Below are 18,198 nucleotides of genomic sequence, written 5' to 3' on the forward strand. Positions count from 1 at the left end.
GGCCCTAAAAAGAGAATCTCAGAACAATTATTCACTGGCTTCTGTTCCTGTCTGGTCAAGTTGCCCTAAGAAGGTCATACAGTTTGTATGGGTATACACATGATCCCCAACTTACAACGGCTTGACTTACAAAATTTCAACTTTACAATAGTATAAAAAATGATACACATTCAGTAGAATCCATACTTCAAATTTTGAATTTTGGTCTTTCCCAAGCTAGTAATATGCAGTATGATATTCTGGTGATACTGGGCAGTGAGCCATACAATCACAAAGGTAAACAACTGATATGCTTACAAACATCCTGTGCCCATACAACCATTCTGCTTTTCATTTTCAGTATTCAATAAATTATATGAGATATTCAATACATTATTATAAAATAGGCTTTGTGTTAGAGGACCTTGCCCACCTGTTGGTTAATATAAGTGTTCTGAGCACGTTTAAGGTAGGCTAGGCTAAGCTATGATGTTTGGTCGGTTATGTGTATTAATTGCATTTTTGACTTAAAATATTTTTAATTTATGATGGGTTTATCAGGATGTAACCCCATCTTAAGTCAAGGAATATTTCTATGATAATACCACATTGTCCTGATAAAGGTAGATAGAGGTCACATTAGTCCTTTAATTTTGTTCTTTTTCAGTTTCCTATTCTAGGTCCTTTGTATTTTCCTTATGTACTTTAGAATTATATTGTCAGTTTCTAAAATAAATTTGTTGGGACTTTAGGATTGTATTGAATCCGTAGATCTATTCAAAGAGAACTGGCATTTTTAACAATAATGAATAGTCTAATGCATTAATGTGGCCTATCTCTCCATCAATATAGGTCTTTAGGCAAAAAATTTACAGATATTTTATCAAAAAAGATATAAGGATAACAATTAAGCACATAAAAAATATGCTCAATATCATTGGTGACTAAGGAAATGCAATCAAAACCACAGTGAGTTACCACTACATGATATTAGGGTGGCTAAGATGAGAAAGATGGGGGCACCTGGGTGGCTCAGTCAGTAAAGTGTCCAACTCTTGATCTCAGCTCAGGTCTAGATCTCAGGGTCATGAGTTTGGGCCCCACAGTGGGCTCCACGCTGGGTGTGGAGCATACTTAAAAAAAGAGAGAGAGAAAGAAAAAGACTGGCCATACCAAATGTGAGCAAGGATGTAGAGAAACAGGAACTTTCGGATACTATTGTTTGGAATGTAAAATGTAACAACCAGTTTCTTAAGCAATTGTTTTCTTTTTAAATGTTAGCATTTTCTTAAAAAATTAAACATACACCTCTTATCCGATTCAACATTCCACTTCTAGGTATTTGCAGAAGAGAAATGAAAGCATACATTAATATAATGACATTACATAATGTTCACAGCAATTATTTGTAATAACCAAAACCTGAAAACAATTCCTATGTCCATCAACAACTAAATGGACAATATGTGGTAAATCCATACAATGGAGTACTACCCGGCACAAAAAGAATGAACTATTATTACATGCCACAATGGAAGACCTCTATGCTGAGGAAAGAAATCTGACAAAGGAGAATATATAAATTATACAAAATTCTAGAAAGCAGATCAGTAGCTGCGTGTGGACTAGGTGAGGGCCAAGAAAGACAGCGAGATTACAAACGGGAGTAGAGAATCTTGGGTCTAATGAAAATGTTTATTATCTTGATTGTGGGATGGCTTTCACAGGTGTAAACAATAGTCAAAACTCAAATTGTACACTTCAAATACATCGGTTTATTGTGTATCAATTATACCTTAATAAAGCTGTTAAAAAATAAAACCACTTGTTCTGACTTTTGGGGAGTAATGGGATCTACATAGCAGCACCTTTTTTACAGATTAATCAACAATTAGGAGCTAAAAAATTACAAAATAGCAATATTTCTAACACCAAAGACAAAGGCAGAAAAGTAACTGCTCATAAACCCAACATGTAGAAATGAAATTTTATCACTTTCACATATATACACACACACACACACATATATAGAGAGAGGGGGGGGGAGGGAGAAGGAGAGAGAGAGATGTATAAAATGTGAATATACTGGAGAAGGAAGGAAAAAAAGATATATATGAGAATTCAGATGTTAGCTATTCTCCCATAACTGTTATTAAATTATGTTAAACTAGGAAAAGCACTTAAGCAGAAAAGTGTGAACACTGCCAATCTCAAAATGTAACGCTTATTATCTTTAAAAGCATTTTGTTACTTTTATAATACCTGAAGTGATATAATAATGTCAGTCACTTAACCAGATCTTAGAGTATAATATCTTCATCTTAAGTACTATTATTTCCAGTATTTTAATAATTTTCTCACAGTCCTGGAATGTGATCTTTTGTGCTCTGATGACACTTAAATTAATAGCATAATTTTCTGGTACTTGCAACAGTTGCTTTCCCTTCTGATTTTTTTTATACTTTCCTATAATATGTGCAGATAAATTCTCTAATAATCATTTTTGTCTTTATCTCTGGGGGATTCAAAAAGCTTCAATAGAATAAGGAAATATCAAGAGATTAAACTTTTTAAGAAATTTAATTTTAATATTAATTGCAATATTTCTAATCAGATATCTTTAAAGAGATAGCAAGTCTCTTAAATATTCAGCTCATTTGATCTTATTTGCAAGCTTCATTGATGTTCTCCACACTTTCTGTAAGTAGCTCTATAACTACATCTATTTAATCAAATGCTATTCTCTGTCAAGCAATCCACAGAGAATGTACCAACTCTTCTTATACTTACATTTATTTTGTTTACAACTGACCACTGGTCAGTTGTACACTGGTGAGGATTATTTAAAAGATCTGCTACTATTTTTAGGTCATGTGAACAGGGTATCTACCCACAAAGTCAAACGAAAAATATTCATTTTAAATGTAGCCATTACAAAATGACTATAGCAACTACCTTTAAAAAAAAAAAGATTAAGAAAAGAAACATCTGTCAAGTGCTGCTGAAAATTAGTAGGCACTTTCATACAGGGTCCTTAGCTATCCTATATTGCAGACATTAAGAATCAACACCAAGCCAATTAGGAAAGAATTTTGAGTAGAGGGCTAAGCAGGAATCTGTCTCCCCACTCAGACAACATCTACACCAACAGAATCTGTCCGATACATTTTGGACCTCAGGAGTCTACTGAAGACTTGCAAATTCTATCAACTTCAGTTCTTAGCTTGACAGAGGCTACCTATCACTAAGCCCAGGACCAGCAGCCCTGCAAGTACTCCAGGAATGACTTACACACAGCTTAGAGGAGGTAGGGTAGGTAGAGGGATCTGTGCTCTGATACCAATGTGACTTCTAATCTCAGAAGGGTAGACAAAGAGGCAGTCAGTCAGAAATTGTTGACCTCCTTCCATTGTTGCAAGCCCCTCCTCCTCCTGCAGAAGTGACTTGCAGAATATTTAAAAAGCCAGTGTCCTCCCCTCTTCATTTTTCTTTTTTTTCCCCCATTTTGGGAGTCAGACATTAAAGACACAAACATTTAAAAATAACTGCATATACGCGCCAGTGGCCCAGCGGTTTAGCACCGCCTTCGGCCTGGGGTGTGATCCTGGAGACCCGGGATTGAGTCCCACATCGGGCTCCCTGCATGGAGCCTGCTTCTCCCTCTGCCTGTGTCTCTACCTCACTCTCTCTGTGTCTCTCATGAATAAATAAATAAAATCTTTAAAAAATAAATAACTGCATATACAAGGGAAATGTGAAAGTCACTGTCAAGCCCAGGGAAAGATACAGGCTCAAAAGAGACCAGGAAAAACCCTAAACTTATACCTCAAGCTGTTCCTCAGCACAGAGATAGCCTATGATAATAAAATGATAGATAGATAGATAGATAGATAGATAGACAGACAGATAGATGAATAAAATGAAAAGGGAGATAACTGATCTTTCCTCTTCAGGGAGAAAGGAAAATTCAATTTCTAGAGTTAACCTCACTAATAAAATATCCAGTTTTCAACAGCAACAAAATTACAAGCCTAGAAGAACAGGAAAGTGCGGCCCTGATCCAAAGAAAAAAATATTAAAGACACTGTCCCTAAAAAAGACCTGAGGGTAGACTAAACAAAGAATCTGAAAAAAAAAAAATGGTCTTAACTATGCTTTAAAAATTAGAGATGTGGAAAAAGTCAAGAAAATGATGTATTAACAAAACAGAAATAACAATGAGAAAGAAGACCTAAAAAGAAACCAAAAAGAAATTTTGGAGCTGAAAGTACAATGACTGAAATGGAAAATTCACAAAAGGAATCTAAAGGCCAATTTGAGCATACAAAAGAATTTGAGATCTTAAAGACATAACAATCCTGACTATCAAATCTGAGCAACATAAAGAAAAAAGAATGCAGAGGTGTGAACAGAACCTAAGAGAACTGCAGGACAACAAGTTGACCAATGTATGCACTGTAGGGAAAGTGGCAGAGAAAATATTTGAACAATGCCTTAAAACTCCCAATTTTGATGAAAGACATGAATATAGACCTCCAAGAGATCAACATAGTCCAAGCAAGATGAAATCAAAGAGACTTGTACCAAGACACATTATGATCAAGCTTTCAAAGCCAGAGACAGAGAATTTTGGAAAAAGAAGCAAATCATCAGACACTAGGGACCCTCAAAAACAATCAGAGTTCTCATCAGAAATTTTGAAAAGCAGAAGGCAGTAGGCTGATATATTCAAAGTGCTTAAAATAAGTGTTTACCCTGTATTAGCACCTTTTAGCAATAATGTATTTTTAATCAAAGTATTTATTTATTTTTAGACCTATGTTATTGCTAAAAGGTGCTAACTATCTTCTGAGCTTTCAGAGTTATAATCATTCTGATGGAAGAGGGTCTTGCCTTAATGTTGACGGCAGTGGATGGATCAGAGTAGTGGTTGCTAAACGGTGGGATGGCTATAACAATTACTTAAATAAGACAATGAAGTTCGAAGCATTAAGGGACTCTTCCCTTCACAAACCATTTCTCTGTAGCATGAAATGCTGTTTGATAGTATTTTACCTACAACACAACCTTCAACATGGGTGTCAATCCTCTCGAACCCTACCACAATTTTCTCAGCTAAGTTTACGTAATATCCTAATTCCTTGCTGTCATTTCAACAATCTTCACAGCATTTTCACCTGATATAGACTGCATCTCAAAAAACCACTTTGCTCACTACTAAGAACAACTCCAACTATTAAAATTTGATCATGAGATTGAAACAACCCTCTTCAGGCTCTACTTCTAAGTCTAGTTCTCTTGCTATTTCTACCATATCTACAGTTACTTCCTCCACTAAAGTCTCAAGATTCTTAAATTCTTCCAAGAGGGTTGGAAGCAACATCTTCCAAACTCCTATTCATATGGATATTTTGACCTGTCCCATGAATCACAAATGTTCCTATGGCATCTAGAAGAGTGGATCCTCTCCAGAAGGTTTTCAATTCACTTTGCCAAGATCAATCAGAAAAATAACTATCTATGGCAGCTTTGGCCTTACAAATTTCTTTCTTAAATAAGACTTGAAAGTTGAAATGACCCTTTGATCCATAGGCTGCAGAATGGATGTTGTGTAATAGGCATGAAAACATGAATCTCCATCAGAGCTGTTGGGTGACCAGGTAACACTGTCAATGAGTAGTAATATTTTAAAAGAAAATTTTTTCTTTTTTTTCTTACCATATTGTAAATAAGTGTGCTGTCACTCGTGCTTTGTTATTCCATTTATAAAGCATGGGCGGAGTAGATTTAGCATCATTCTTAAGAGCTCTAGGATTTTCAGAATGGTAAATGGGCACTGGTTTCAACATAAAGTAACCAGTGGCATTAGCCCCTAACAAGAGTCAACTTGTTATTTGAAACCTTGAGGCCAGACATTGCCTTCTCTCTCTGAAAGTCGTAGATGGCATCTTCTTCCAACAGAAGGCTGTTTGTCTACACTGGAAATATATTATTTGGTGAAGCCACTTTCATTCACTATCTTAGCTAGATCTGGATAACTTGCTATCACTTCTATATATCAGTACTTGCTCCTACCCCTTGCACTTTTAAGCTAGACAGAGACTTCTTTCCTTAAACCTCAAGAACCAATCTCAAGCCTCAAACTTTTCTTCTGCAGCTTCCTCACCTTTTCTTTCCCTTCACAGAACTGAAGAGTTAATTAAGGCTTTGCTTTGGTTTAGATTTTGGCTTAAAAGAATACCATGGCTGGTTTGATTTTCTATCCAGGCTCCTGAAACGTTGCATCAGCAAAGAGTTGTGCTTTCTTATCATTTGTGTGTCCATTGGAGTAGCACTTTTAATTTCCTCCAAGAACTTTTCCTTTGCCTTCAAAACCTGGCTAAGTTTTTGGCTCAAGAGGCCTACCTTTTGGCCTATCCTGGTTTTGCCATGCCTTCCTCACTAAATTTAATCATTTCTAGCTTTTGACTTAAAGTGAAAGATGGGTGGCTCTTCCTCTCACTTAGAGGCCATTCAGGCATATTAATTGGCCTAATTTCAAAATTTTTGTGACTTGGGGAAGAGGACAGCCAAGAAGAGGGAGAGAAATGGGGCCAATGTGAAGTATGTACAGAGGTCAAAACACATACATTAAGTTCACCATCTTATATGGGTGCAATTCATAGTGACTCAAAATAATTACAATAGTCATATCGAAGATCACTGGTCACAGATCATCATAACAAATAATAATGAAAAGCTTGAAATACTGCAAGAATTACCACAATGTGAGAGACACAAAGTAAGCAAATGCTACTGGAAAATGGCACCAACAGACTTCCTCAAGGCAAAACTGCCACAAACCTTCAATCTGTTAAAAAACAAAACAAAACAAAAAACAAAACAACCATTATCTGTGAACTACAATCAAGGTATGCTTATACACCAGGCTCTGCCTAATTCTAGCAAAAGCTCCAGTCTTATCTCTAACTCTGACCAAAATGTACCAAATGCTGTGTAATTCATGCATCATCTCCTATAATTTCATGTATTTGTTCTTTGGCTAATGCAGTTCTCTCCTGAAGTATCATCTCTCCTCCCAAGCCTAACTTCTCATTCCTAAAAATACACTGAGCTCAAGTTAATAGCTTATCCAGAAAACTTGCTTGACCACATCAGGTTAGATTACATCTTCTTTACCTTATCAAAACGGCTCATCAAAACACTCAACAGATTTTACTGAAATTATCTTTTAAAATATTTCTTGCCTCATCAGACCGAAAGTTAATCCTGAAAGCCAATCCTAGGTATTCACCTAGGATTCACCTGTCTATTCACCTTAACAGCCTCAGAATCCAGCTCAGTGCTCCACATATGGTGGATAATAAATGTATGTTACATTTATTTCCTACTGAAAAATGTTGCTCCTTGCTTTTCTGTTTATGTACTTTTTCAAGGTAACTATTAAGAGAGACTTGACCATGGCAGCTATACAACTTCATCTAAGAAAGCACTAAAAATAGGATATAACTTCCCTAGTAGACTTCTGTAAGTTCTTCTTACTAACCCTATGAAGGTCCAAGGAACCCTGAACTTCCCATACTAATCCTCTCCATATTAAAGAAATGGGTGGGAAAATAAAAGGATTTATTTCTATTGTTATTTGCCAATAGTTGGAAATGTGAAACCCCATTTATATTTCACATACTTATTTAGAAATTTCAATACTTCTATTTAACTAGTAGCCCACTGGTGAAAGCAATAAAAAAAAATTTGAACATTTCATGTTCACAACTAGTTTATACAACAGAAGTCAAATAAAGTATTAACTACACATTTAGTATTCTATGAAAAGAGGGTAAAAGCTACTAGGTAAGGAAAGTGAACTAAATACACACATCTATCACAGTTGTTGTTAAACAGGAAGAACTGGAGAGACAACACAAACAAAATTCGGAAGCAGAAAAACAAAGGGATTGCTCATATAAGCATAGGTGCAAATTCCTAAAAAAAATAAGAAATATAATCTGGCAATATACAATATACATTGGAGATCACATGTGTGTGAGCAATAGATAAATATAAAATACAGTGTGACGAGTATATTTCAAGAACACAGGACTGGCTTAACAGTAAGGAATCAAACATTTAATTCACCACATTAACAGATTAAAGGAGAAAAAAATTTGATTATCTTAACAGAAAGAATATATTTGATAAAATGCAACTTTCATTCACAACAAAACTCTCAGCAAACTAGAAATCGAAATAAATTCTATTAATTATTGTTAAAGGAATTTAGTACAAGAAATACAGACACATAAATCTAAGTTTTTTTTTTTTTTTTTTTTGAGGTCTGGAACAAGATAAGAATGCTTGGGTTTACTCTTTATATTTCATATGGTATTGGAAAGTCTTGCCAGAGCAATAAAGCAAAAAAAATAGCTGTACAGATGAGAATGAAGAAAATGAAACTGCCATTACAAATGTTCGTAGAAAATTATGTTCATAGAAAATCCAAATGAATTTACTGATAAATTATTAGATAAAAGTTTAACAAGGCTACTAGGTAGAAAATCATTTAAAAAATAGATTTATATACATCAGCAACAAACAAAACTGAGGAAAAAAGAAAAAAAATTACCACTATATATAACTAAGAATGGCCCAAATTTAAAAGTCTGAAAATACCAAAGATAACTAGGATACCATTTTTTGCCTCTTAGCTTCAAATCTATCCTCATTACCTGCTCTTTGATAATAAAGAGATATGCTTACAGGGCAGGCCTTCAACAGCTACATGATGTTCAGCCCTAACAGAAGATGCCATCAGGTTAAGTGCTTCAGGCTGTGATTTCCTGTCCACCAGCCTTGGTAAACTTATACCTCAGAGGAATGTTTTCTGCTTGCTCAAAAACAGAAAGGTGGAAGAGTCTTCTCCAAGAAATCAGACCAACCAATCAATCTTTCAAAAAGAACTAAAGGTATTGACATTTGGCATTCCTCATTATGAGATATAGTCAGATGACTTTACAATAAAGTTCACAGTTGGCAAGCCCCATCTATGCACTCAGAGCTTTCAAACAACTTTTTATATCTGATTTTTAATCACAAGCAAATACAAAGATTGTAAGCACACACACACACACACAAAAAGAGCAACTCAAGGAAACAGAAACTACTCAGAGAAGGAAAAATAGTATCTCTGGAGAAAAAAAGAATGTACAACTATGAAGTAAGCTCTTAAAAATTAACATGACAAAAGTAAAAAAAATTCAACAGGAAAGTTATTAGGTAAGTCTCATGAAATTTCCCAGAAAGTAAAGCCAAGGGAAAACCTAATATAGATGGCTAAGATATAGACAAGTAATGAGAAAAACTGAGGTCTGAAAGAGTTTTATGTATAGAGAAAACTACAGAAATGGAAAAGTAAGATAACGGTTAACTCTAGGAATAACAAAAACCAAGGTAACAAAGGAAAAATAATAGTTAACTAAATGGCTTATCTCTGCATAGTATACATACATTTTCATAATGTGAATATGGAGTACTGATATAATCAAAATTAAGATAACTGGGTGCTCACTTCAGCAGCACATACACTAAAATTGGAACAAGATAGAGATTAGCATGGCCCCTGTACAAGGATGACATGCAAATGTGTGAAGCATTCCATATAAAAAAAATAAAAATTAAATAAAAATAAAAGATATATATTTGGGAAAAACAGGTAGATAGGAAGCATGCATGTGTGTGAAGTGGGAACAGGTAGAAAAAATAGCAAATCCATCTATATGGGAAAGTTAATAATAATAATGGCTAAACACCAAGCAAACAAAAGGCAGTATAATTATAAGAGCGTGTAATAATATAAATATCATAACACCAAAAGTCACTGACCCCACAGAAGGAGAAAAAGGAGGGAAGGAGGCAAGGAGATGCTCTTTGGTCTAAAAAGAAAACAGCAACAAAAAAAAAAAACCTGTAACCTAACTCTTTAAAATATCTTCTTGTGTAACTCTAATGAAAGTAATAACTTTAAAAAGATAGCTTGCCCATATTCACATGGTAAACTACAAAATATGAGTTTTTTAAGAAAGCATTCACAGTAGCAAGAAAAAATTTTAAATTATTTAGGAATAAAATCAACAAAAATACGCAAAATGTAGATTAGGAAACCACTGCTACTTAAGTGAGTGACCTAAATAAATGTGTTCACAATCTAGGAACTGGTTATGTCTACAACAGTTCTTAATTTGATGGATAAATGTAAACCTAATTGTAATTAAAACTAAATAATTCTAAGGAATACCTGGAATAAATGCAAAACATTATCAATGATGTTTTAAAAACAAATATTTTAAGTGACAAGCATAGTTTCAAAGCTATTCTAATGAGAACCAAATTCTAAATGAAGGCATTAAAGGTGATTGGATATTTCCTTAATTTTTCTCAACTGTCGTTTTCTAGGGGGTGGGGGAGGGTTTGTTTTGTTTTGTTAAGAATCAGTGCAGAATACTTTTAAAATACATTATTGAAAAAGAAGAAGATAGGTGGTTAATAGGTTACTGAGTTCAATAGATCACACTGATACTCCTCCTACCTTATCACATGACCTCAATAATGTATTCAGTTTCTTTTCTGGTCCTTCAGGTCTTTTTGGTCCTTTTGATGTATTTTTTAAACATTACTACTATGGCAACAATAAAACTGCCCAGGCACCCAAAGCATATTTAATTAACCAACTTAAGAACGAACAAAAAAGTCTAGTACTGGGAGTTCTCCAACAAAGATAGCAAAGAGATAAATGAAACAAAAGATAATCTAGTATTGGGTCAAAAAGAAGTTCCACAGGATCCTTAGAGTGGATTTTGAGGGTTCTTCTGCCACCCTCCCCACACTGTTTATTTTAAATCAAATTTATTTTTCTTAACATCTCCGTAAAAAAAGAAAAAGTTCATTATTTCCATACACATATGAACTGAGGCAAAGGGCAGTCACACAACTTGTTTGAAATTATACAATTAAGTCAATGACTGAACTGTAAACAGAACCTAAGATACCCAACTGCTAGTCTGCTGCTCTAACTAATGGATCATGCTCCCTGCTATGTAATAGGACTGTTTCCTTTAATCATGAATTCTTCATTCACCATCGGCTTATCAGTCAGAGGCTTCATTATTAATTTTACTGTTCTTGCATTCACGGCATTATTCTAAGAATAGGAGATTTCTATGATAAAAAGAAAAAAATATATATATATAAAGACCACTGCTTTTTATATTATACCAAATCTGAAAATTCCAACAGCCATGGCAAGGATACTTTACCAAACCTGCACTTAATGGCACATTTACATGTGGAACAGCAATATTTTTTTTAAAGATTTATTTACCTGAGAGAGAAAAAGAGTGCATGTGCATACCAAAGAGAGCAAGGCATGAAGGGCAGAGGGAGAGGGAGAGTTTTTCCTAAGCAGACTCCATGCTGAGTGCAGGACCTGACACAGGGCTCGATCCCAAGACCCTGAGATCATGACCTGAGCTGAAGCCAAGTCAGACACTTTGACTGCACCCCCTAGGCACCCCAGTTAACAACTATTTAGGGTTGGTCAGTGACCTAGAATAAATTAATTTTGTTCTTACATACCCCAGTATCAGAGCACTTAAAATCTTACATTAGAGTATTTTCTGGTATCATTAGTCAACAAAATTCACATATATGATCCGTATGTAAAAGTCCAAAATGGAGCAGGTTGTTAAAGATACATGGAGGATCTGTGGTGCTAGAAGATAAAAAAGATAAGATAAAAATGAGATGTTCTTACATTTTATGCTAAATCTATAAAAGAAAATTTATTGGGTAAGCAAAGTAAATATCTGAAAAGAGGTATGTAGTCACTTGTCTTTGAGAAGCACTTTGTGTTTCTTTGGCACAGATCACGGCAGCAGTAGTAGCAGCAGCCTTGCCCTTGGTGCTGATTTCTTACTACTCTAAATGTCTCCTCTGAGCCAGAATACACTGGCTGTTGCTGATCATGCTGTGAGACACCTGCACTGGCTACTAGGCTTGTCATGACGCACAAAACCCTACCATCTTCAGCTTGACATTGTGCAAGTTATAATTATTCATCCAAATGAATATGTCAGAGCAGCAGCAGCAGACCTCTCATCAGAGCAAAAGAAAAATACATCAAAACATTATCAACCCAGCAGGAAGACAGGGACCATAAGGAAAATTACCCATTTTTAATATGGATGCCACAAAGCCATGCCTATTATTTCACAAAAAAGAAAGGAAAATAAAGATCTTCCAAGTTTAAAGTCCAGAAACACTGAATCCAAAGAGGAAATATACAAAACAAAAACAGACAAGGATTTTTTTTAACCAATTATCTGGAACTTATGTACAGTGTCTTAAATATAAGTTTGCTGTTAGACTACATTTATTTTGCTTAAGAACCACAACTGTTTAAAAATTGCTAAGAAAAAATAACTCTCACAAGCAGAAATGCTTCCAACATACCAATGAAAACAGATCACACACAGCAAAGTAGTCTGATATTGCTTACTTTTAAAACATAAACTAATATTGCCAATACTCTTATGTCTAAAAGACTCAAGAGTTCATACCACTAGCAGTATTATCAAAATGCTTATGGTGTACTGCCAGACTCTAAACTAGTAAGTAAATAATATATTTTGAAACTTTTCTAAATTTTAATGGCAAATGTAAAAGAAAAACAGAAATCACCCCCAGATCTACACAAATAAAGACACAGCCAGATTATCTGAGCATACATAAAGTAGGCAAGTGTAAATAAGATTCCTATCTCCTACTTAAATATGAAAAAAAATAACTTTTAGAATGATAGGAAACTATCTTTTCAGAACAAGATAAAATGATTTTCTCATTCAAGACACAAAAAGCAGAAATCACAAAAAGAAATTGATAAAACGGGACCATACTGAAAATTAAACTTCTGACAAAATAGATTACATGCAAAAGATAAAACTATGCTACAGAGAAAAGATACACCCTATGTAACAATATCCAAATTAAAAAGGAATGCTTATAAATAAAGAAAAAAATCTAAATAAGAACAATTATAAATAAAACAAGAATTATTTCAATTTTTGTAAAGAATTAAGGTCAGACTAAGACTTGGAAAGGATCTGGAAAAGTAGATACACATGCATTACTGGGTAGGGATATAAACTTATACAACCAATGTGAGAAGGCAATGTGGCAATATTTAGTAATCTCAAAGAGGTACAGTCTCCTCAATCCAACATTTTCATTTCTAAGCATAAGCCATACTAAAAGACTGACACGTGTACAAGGAAACATAGATGTTCACTAGAGTACAACTTAAATTGTGAACAACCTTATCAGTAGGGCATTGGATAAATTAACTGGCGGAGTCAAAATAATAGAACTATAAAAAGCATTTGATATACTAAATGTGCAAAGATCACAGATAAATCTCAGAAACAGTGCTGCCTAAAAAAATTCAGGCAACCAAATTCTAGAATATGGCATGAACAAATGTAGGAAAAATAGGCAGGATAGCACACACATCAGTTTCAAAGAGGTGGTTACCTCCAGAAAGGGAGAGAAGGAAAGAAAGAGTAAGAAAGGGAAAAGAGAAATAAAGTCTTAGTTGTTCCTGTAACATTTTATTCCTGAGAGAGAAATAAGCGCTAGAAATGAAACAAATGTGACAAAAAATTAACTCAAATCTGAGTTGTGGATGAAAAGGTTATCTAAATTTTTATCTGTGCTTTACTAAGAATTTTAGTATATTCTTTAATTTAAAAATAGAATTTATGACATTCCAATTATTACTAATCAGTTCTATTTTCTTGGAGCTAGTACAAAACAGAAAACTTGCTAACTAAATCTAAAACTCATCCCATGCTTAAATGTGCAAGGCATTGAGCTGGTATTAAACAGGGACAGAAAATTTGAAAGAAATTATCCTCAGAGATTTTCCAGCATATTGAAATCATAAAATAATTTTGCTAAATGACAGAATAAAGGTAAGTGCTAAACAGTCTTTTTGTGGAGATGCAAACTCTTTCACAGATTTAAAACTGGGGAAAAAGTTGCAGCGTTACCTACACTGAAAACACTAAAAACTCATCAAAAATACAGTCTTCGACTTGCAGTTTTGATACACATTATATTTAATGTAGAGATAGCATATCTGGAAAGAATAATACAATCTAGGTATAGGGTTATCTCATAATCTCGCATAAAACAAAAAGTTTCTAGAGTCTAATAGGGAATTTATATTTAAAAGAGGAAAATGTTTATTTTAAAAAGAGGAAAGCCAAATAGAAAATGTGTATTTTAAAAAGAGGAAAGGCTTCTTTTTTTTAAAAAAATGAACACAGTATTTCTTAAGTATTTATAATATATATTAAAATACCAAAAGCAAATTACAGGGTTTTTCCTCTCCTTTACTTTGCTGTGCTTTCTCAATTTCCATTGAAAGGAGGGAGACAGTTGTTTTTAAAGAAAAAATATGAAAATAAATTTTAATATATAGGGATAATTAAAATGACATTTGAACCTACATGATACTATTTAAATCCTATTTTTAAAAACTAACTTCATATACAATTACTATATGTATATACTTAAAATAGTAGGCATAAATTTTCACTTGACCCTATCAAAATTTCATTTAAAAAATATGGGCAACCTCTAGAGATTATTTATAAAATGTCAGTAGGAATTTTTTCCCCTCTTTGCACAAGAACAAAAATGTTCTTTCCATTTTGCATCCAATTGCCACAATTTACTTGGTGAAAGAAGGACCATGCCTGTCATCATTAGATTATTCCCTGAATCTAACCACCAGTCTGTCAGATCTTGAAAAATCACACACACATAATGTTGATGTTGATACCACTGATATCATACTACCATCCATCTACATAATGTAACCATTTACAAGGTGTACTTCTAATTTCATTTTCTTGTTAGATATCAACTTTTTGAGAAATTAAAACTGACAGAAGGAGAAAGATTCTCCTATATTCTTTATACAAAATATGAATGCTCCAAAAGGCCCATACAAAAATATTATCTACATTCAAGGATGAATTATGAACAATCACTTTAAAACAATGAAAACTGTGTGTAAATGATTTGTATTTTCAGGTATAACTCATTCTCCTCTGAAAAAGATTCTCTGATATTATGCCATTAACAGTTTTAGCAATTTGAAAAATTCACCCAACTTCCACTTATTGCTTTATAGAGTTCTTTACAATTTAAATTCAAAGGAAAATTTCTGTCAATAGACCTTCATATTTATCTAATATGAGGTATAAACATCTAAAGACTGAATGGTGTGTTTATGTGTGAGGGGAGGGAAAAAGTAGACATTACCTACTAGGAAATATGAAAAAAAAAAAAAGCACCCTGAAAGTTCTGCTTATAAATAAATGCTTACAATATATAAATATATATATATATATATATATATATATATATATATATATATATATATGGCTTTCTAAACTATAATGGCTATATTGGCTATAATCTATAACCAATTATGATAGAAAATGCTTTTTAGCTACTAAAAATAAATTTAAGAACTTACCTGTGGTGTCCAGGAAACAGAAAATGAAACAGGAAAATCCACAACACAATCTGGTGATTCTGTAGGGTACTATGAAAAAGCATAAAATTAAGTGATTTTTGCTGTATGGCAATTTCACATGAAGTATTCTAGAAAAACTGAATAGGAAACGTTTTATTATAAATGCAAATGTATAGAAATATTTTGAAAAAAATAAAAACAAATATTTTGATTCTACTATTATAGAAAATGTCAAGAGCTGATTAATAGTCAACTTATGCTCAGGAAGTACAAAGTTTGGAGATTTGGGTTGCCAAAGCAACAGGCTTTGAGTAAAGAATAGAGAATTATCCAGTTTCAGGTCAGCTGCTAACAGTAAACTGAGGGGTGAACCACACAGAATCTCAGTTTATCTTTAAAATGAGAGATCAAACTGGTTGATATTTCATTTCCTTCAACATAAAATTTAATCTCAGTCTCAGTCACTACGTAAAAAGGCAGCATCTCTTAAAAGAGCCAAGAAGTGTACAAAAAAGTACCAATCAATTAAAAGAAGTATTTTCCACAATAAAGCAATTATTCTTAGCAAGAATGTAATTTAAAAAAAGAAACAATGAAATGTCTTCTGGTTATTAAGGAAAAATAAAAATAATAGTTTTAAGAAAAATCTTTTCATGGTTGATAAACAGAAAATTAATTCAATAGCTTCACACAAAAAGTGATAGTCATTAAGGACAAATTAGGTGTCTAAGTTAAGAAAGACAAAAGGCAGTTTTTCTTAAAATCAATTTTTTTATTAGAGAATTATACAACATAACTGCTATAAAATTTAATTCTAGATTCTTGAAAGTCACATGTAATTAAAGAACACTCATTTCTTTTCATTAAAAAGCAAAGTTTACTAAAAGAAGATTAGTTTTGGGAAAACTCTCATTTGACAAAATGTTTAAAATAAGTTTTAGACTTTCACTTTCTTTAGCCTCTTATTTTTTACTACTTCAATGAATAAGCAAATGGGTTCTAAAAATTATCACTAGTATTTAGCAAACATCAGCCCGTCTGAAGTCAATGTTTTGATAAGAAATAGTTATACTAAGTGGTTTTATAAAAAGAAACTTATCAACCTATATTCCAACTGATGGTTATCTGGAGAACAGAACTAGTAACACAAAAGCAAATATATAGGAAGTCATATAAAAATATAATAATGCTCCAATTTGAAGAAAAATAAAAAAGAGAAAGGTCAAGCCGAGACTGAGGGAGCTCTATTACAATTCAAACTATCAGATGATGTACTTCAGAGTGTAACTGCTATAATCACAACAGAAACAATCTCTATGCCACTTTAACAAGTCATGTGATTATCTCAAATGAGTGCAGAGACCTTAACTTTCTATGATTTCCAGTTCAGCTAACTTGTGTGATCTTGAACAAGTCATTTTAACTTCACTGTTTGATATGTAAAATTGATGGAATTCAACTAAAAGTGTTATCAAGTTTCTTTTCCCTCTAACATGTTAAGATTCTATAAAAATAATAATGCACACTTGAAACATCCATGGGTCAAAAAATGGAATACTTTTCATTTTGAGTTGCTACTTTTTATCTCCTACTCATATTGACACTAAATAGCATCAACTCTTACTTAAATTATCAATCTAGGTAAAAATATGAAGGTAATATTTACTGTATTTAGAGCAGATGAACAAAGTAAAATATCCAAGACTTTGGAAGACATTTAGTACAAACAGCACATTATTTTAAAAGAGAATATGATCCTACATTCAAATAGGATTCAGTATAGAAAATAGTACACATATACTGATAAAGAGACCTACAGGGGGATCCCTGGGTGGCGCAGCGGTTTGGCGCCTGCCTTTGGCCCAGGGCGCGATCCTGGAGACCCGGGATCGAATCCCACGTCAGGCTCCCGGTGCATGGAGCCTGCTTCTCCCTCTGCCTGTGTCTCTGCCTCTCTCTCTCTCTCTCTCTCTGTATGACTATCGTAAATAAATAAAAAAAATAAAAAATAAAAAAAAGACTTTAAAATATATTAAAAAAAAAGAGACCTACAAAGAGTTAAACAAAAAAGCAGGTTATAATAAATTTAATGTGATCCCATATATATGAGTCAAATGTAATTCCTGAGATGATGACATCTTCATATTTTTATGTGTAATTATGCAGACATATAAGTATGTATATAACAAATTAGACTGATTTGTAGGTGGCTTTACCGTATACCTATTACGAATTAAATGCAAATACATTGTATATGTTTATTATATTCATGCTCAAGATCAATTTCGCTTTTTTTTTTTTTAAGATGTTACTTCTTTATTTGACAGAGAGAGAGAGAGAAAGAGTGCAGTCACAAGCAGGGGGAGTGGGAACAGGAGAAGCAGGCTCCCTGAGAGCCTGATGCAGGGCTCAATCTCAGAACTCAGAATTCATGACCAGAGCCAAAGACTGACACCCAACTGACTGAGCCACCCAAGCGCCCCCAAATTTGTTTATACAATAAACTTTATAACTGTATACAACCTAACAAGCAAACTGATATACTTCTAGATAATTAAACATGAGTTAAGAAATAACACCCTAGATATTTCAGAATCATTTGTATTGTATAACTAACATAG

At 33.5% G+C, this 18,198-nt stretch overlaps 1 protein-coding gene and 1 non-coding gene across 2 annotated transcripts in view; one reads left to right on the plus strand and one right to left on the minus strand.

Annotated features, from left to right (window-relative positions):
• Nucleotides 1-18,198, minus strand: part of FANCL (FA complementation group L) — an 87,084-nt gene that overhangs the window by 27,198 nt on the left and 41,688 nt on the right. The window contains exon 7 of the mRNA XM_055328183.1: nucleotides 15,578-15,646. Within this exon, the coding sequence (XP_055184158.1) occupies nucleotides 15,578-15,646 (69 nt within the window). The remainder of the gene's footprint in view (nucleotides 1-15,577; nucleotides 15,647-18,198) is intronic.
• On the plus strand, nucleotides 9,537-9,640 carry LOC129512273 (U6 spliceosomal RNA). Its single transcript, XR_008665010.1, has one exon. It is a non-coding gene; the product is annotated as a U6 spliceosomal RNA (small nuclear RNA).

This window comes from Nyctereutes procyonoides, unplaced genomic scaffold (genome assembly GCF_905146905.1).
Source record: "Nyctereutes procyonoides isolate TBG_1078 unplaced genomic scaffold, NYPRO_anot_genome, whole genome shotgun sequence".
NCBI lineage: Eukaryota > Metazoa > Chordata > Mammalia > Carnivora > Canidae > Nyctereutes > Nyctereutes procyonoides.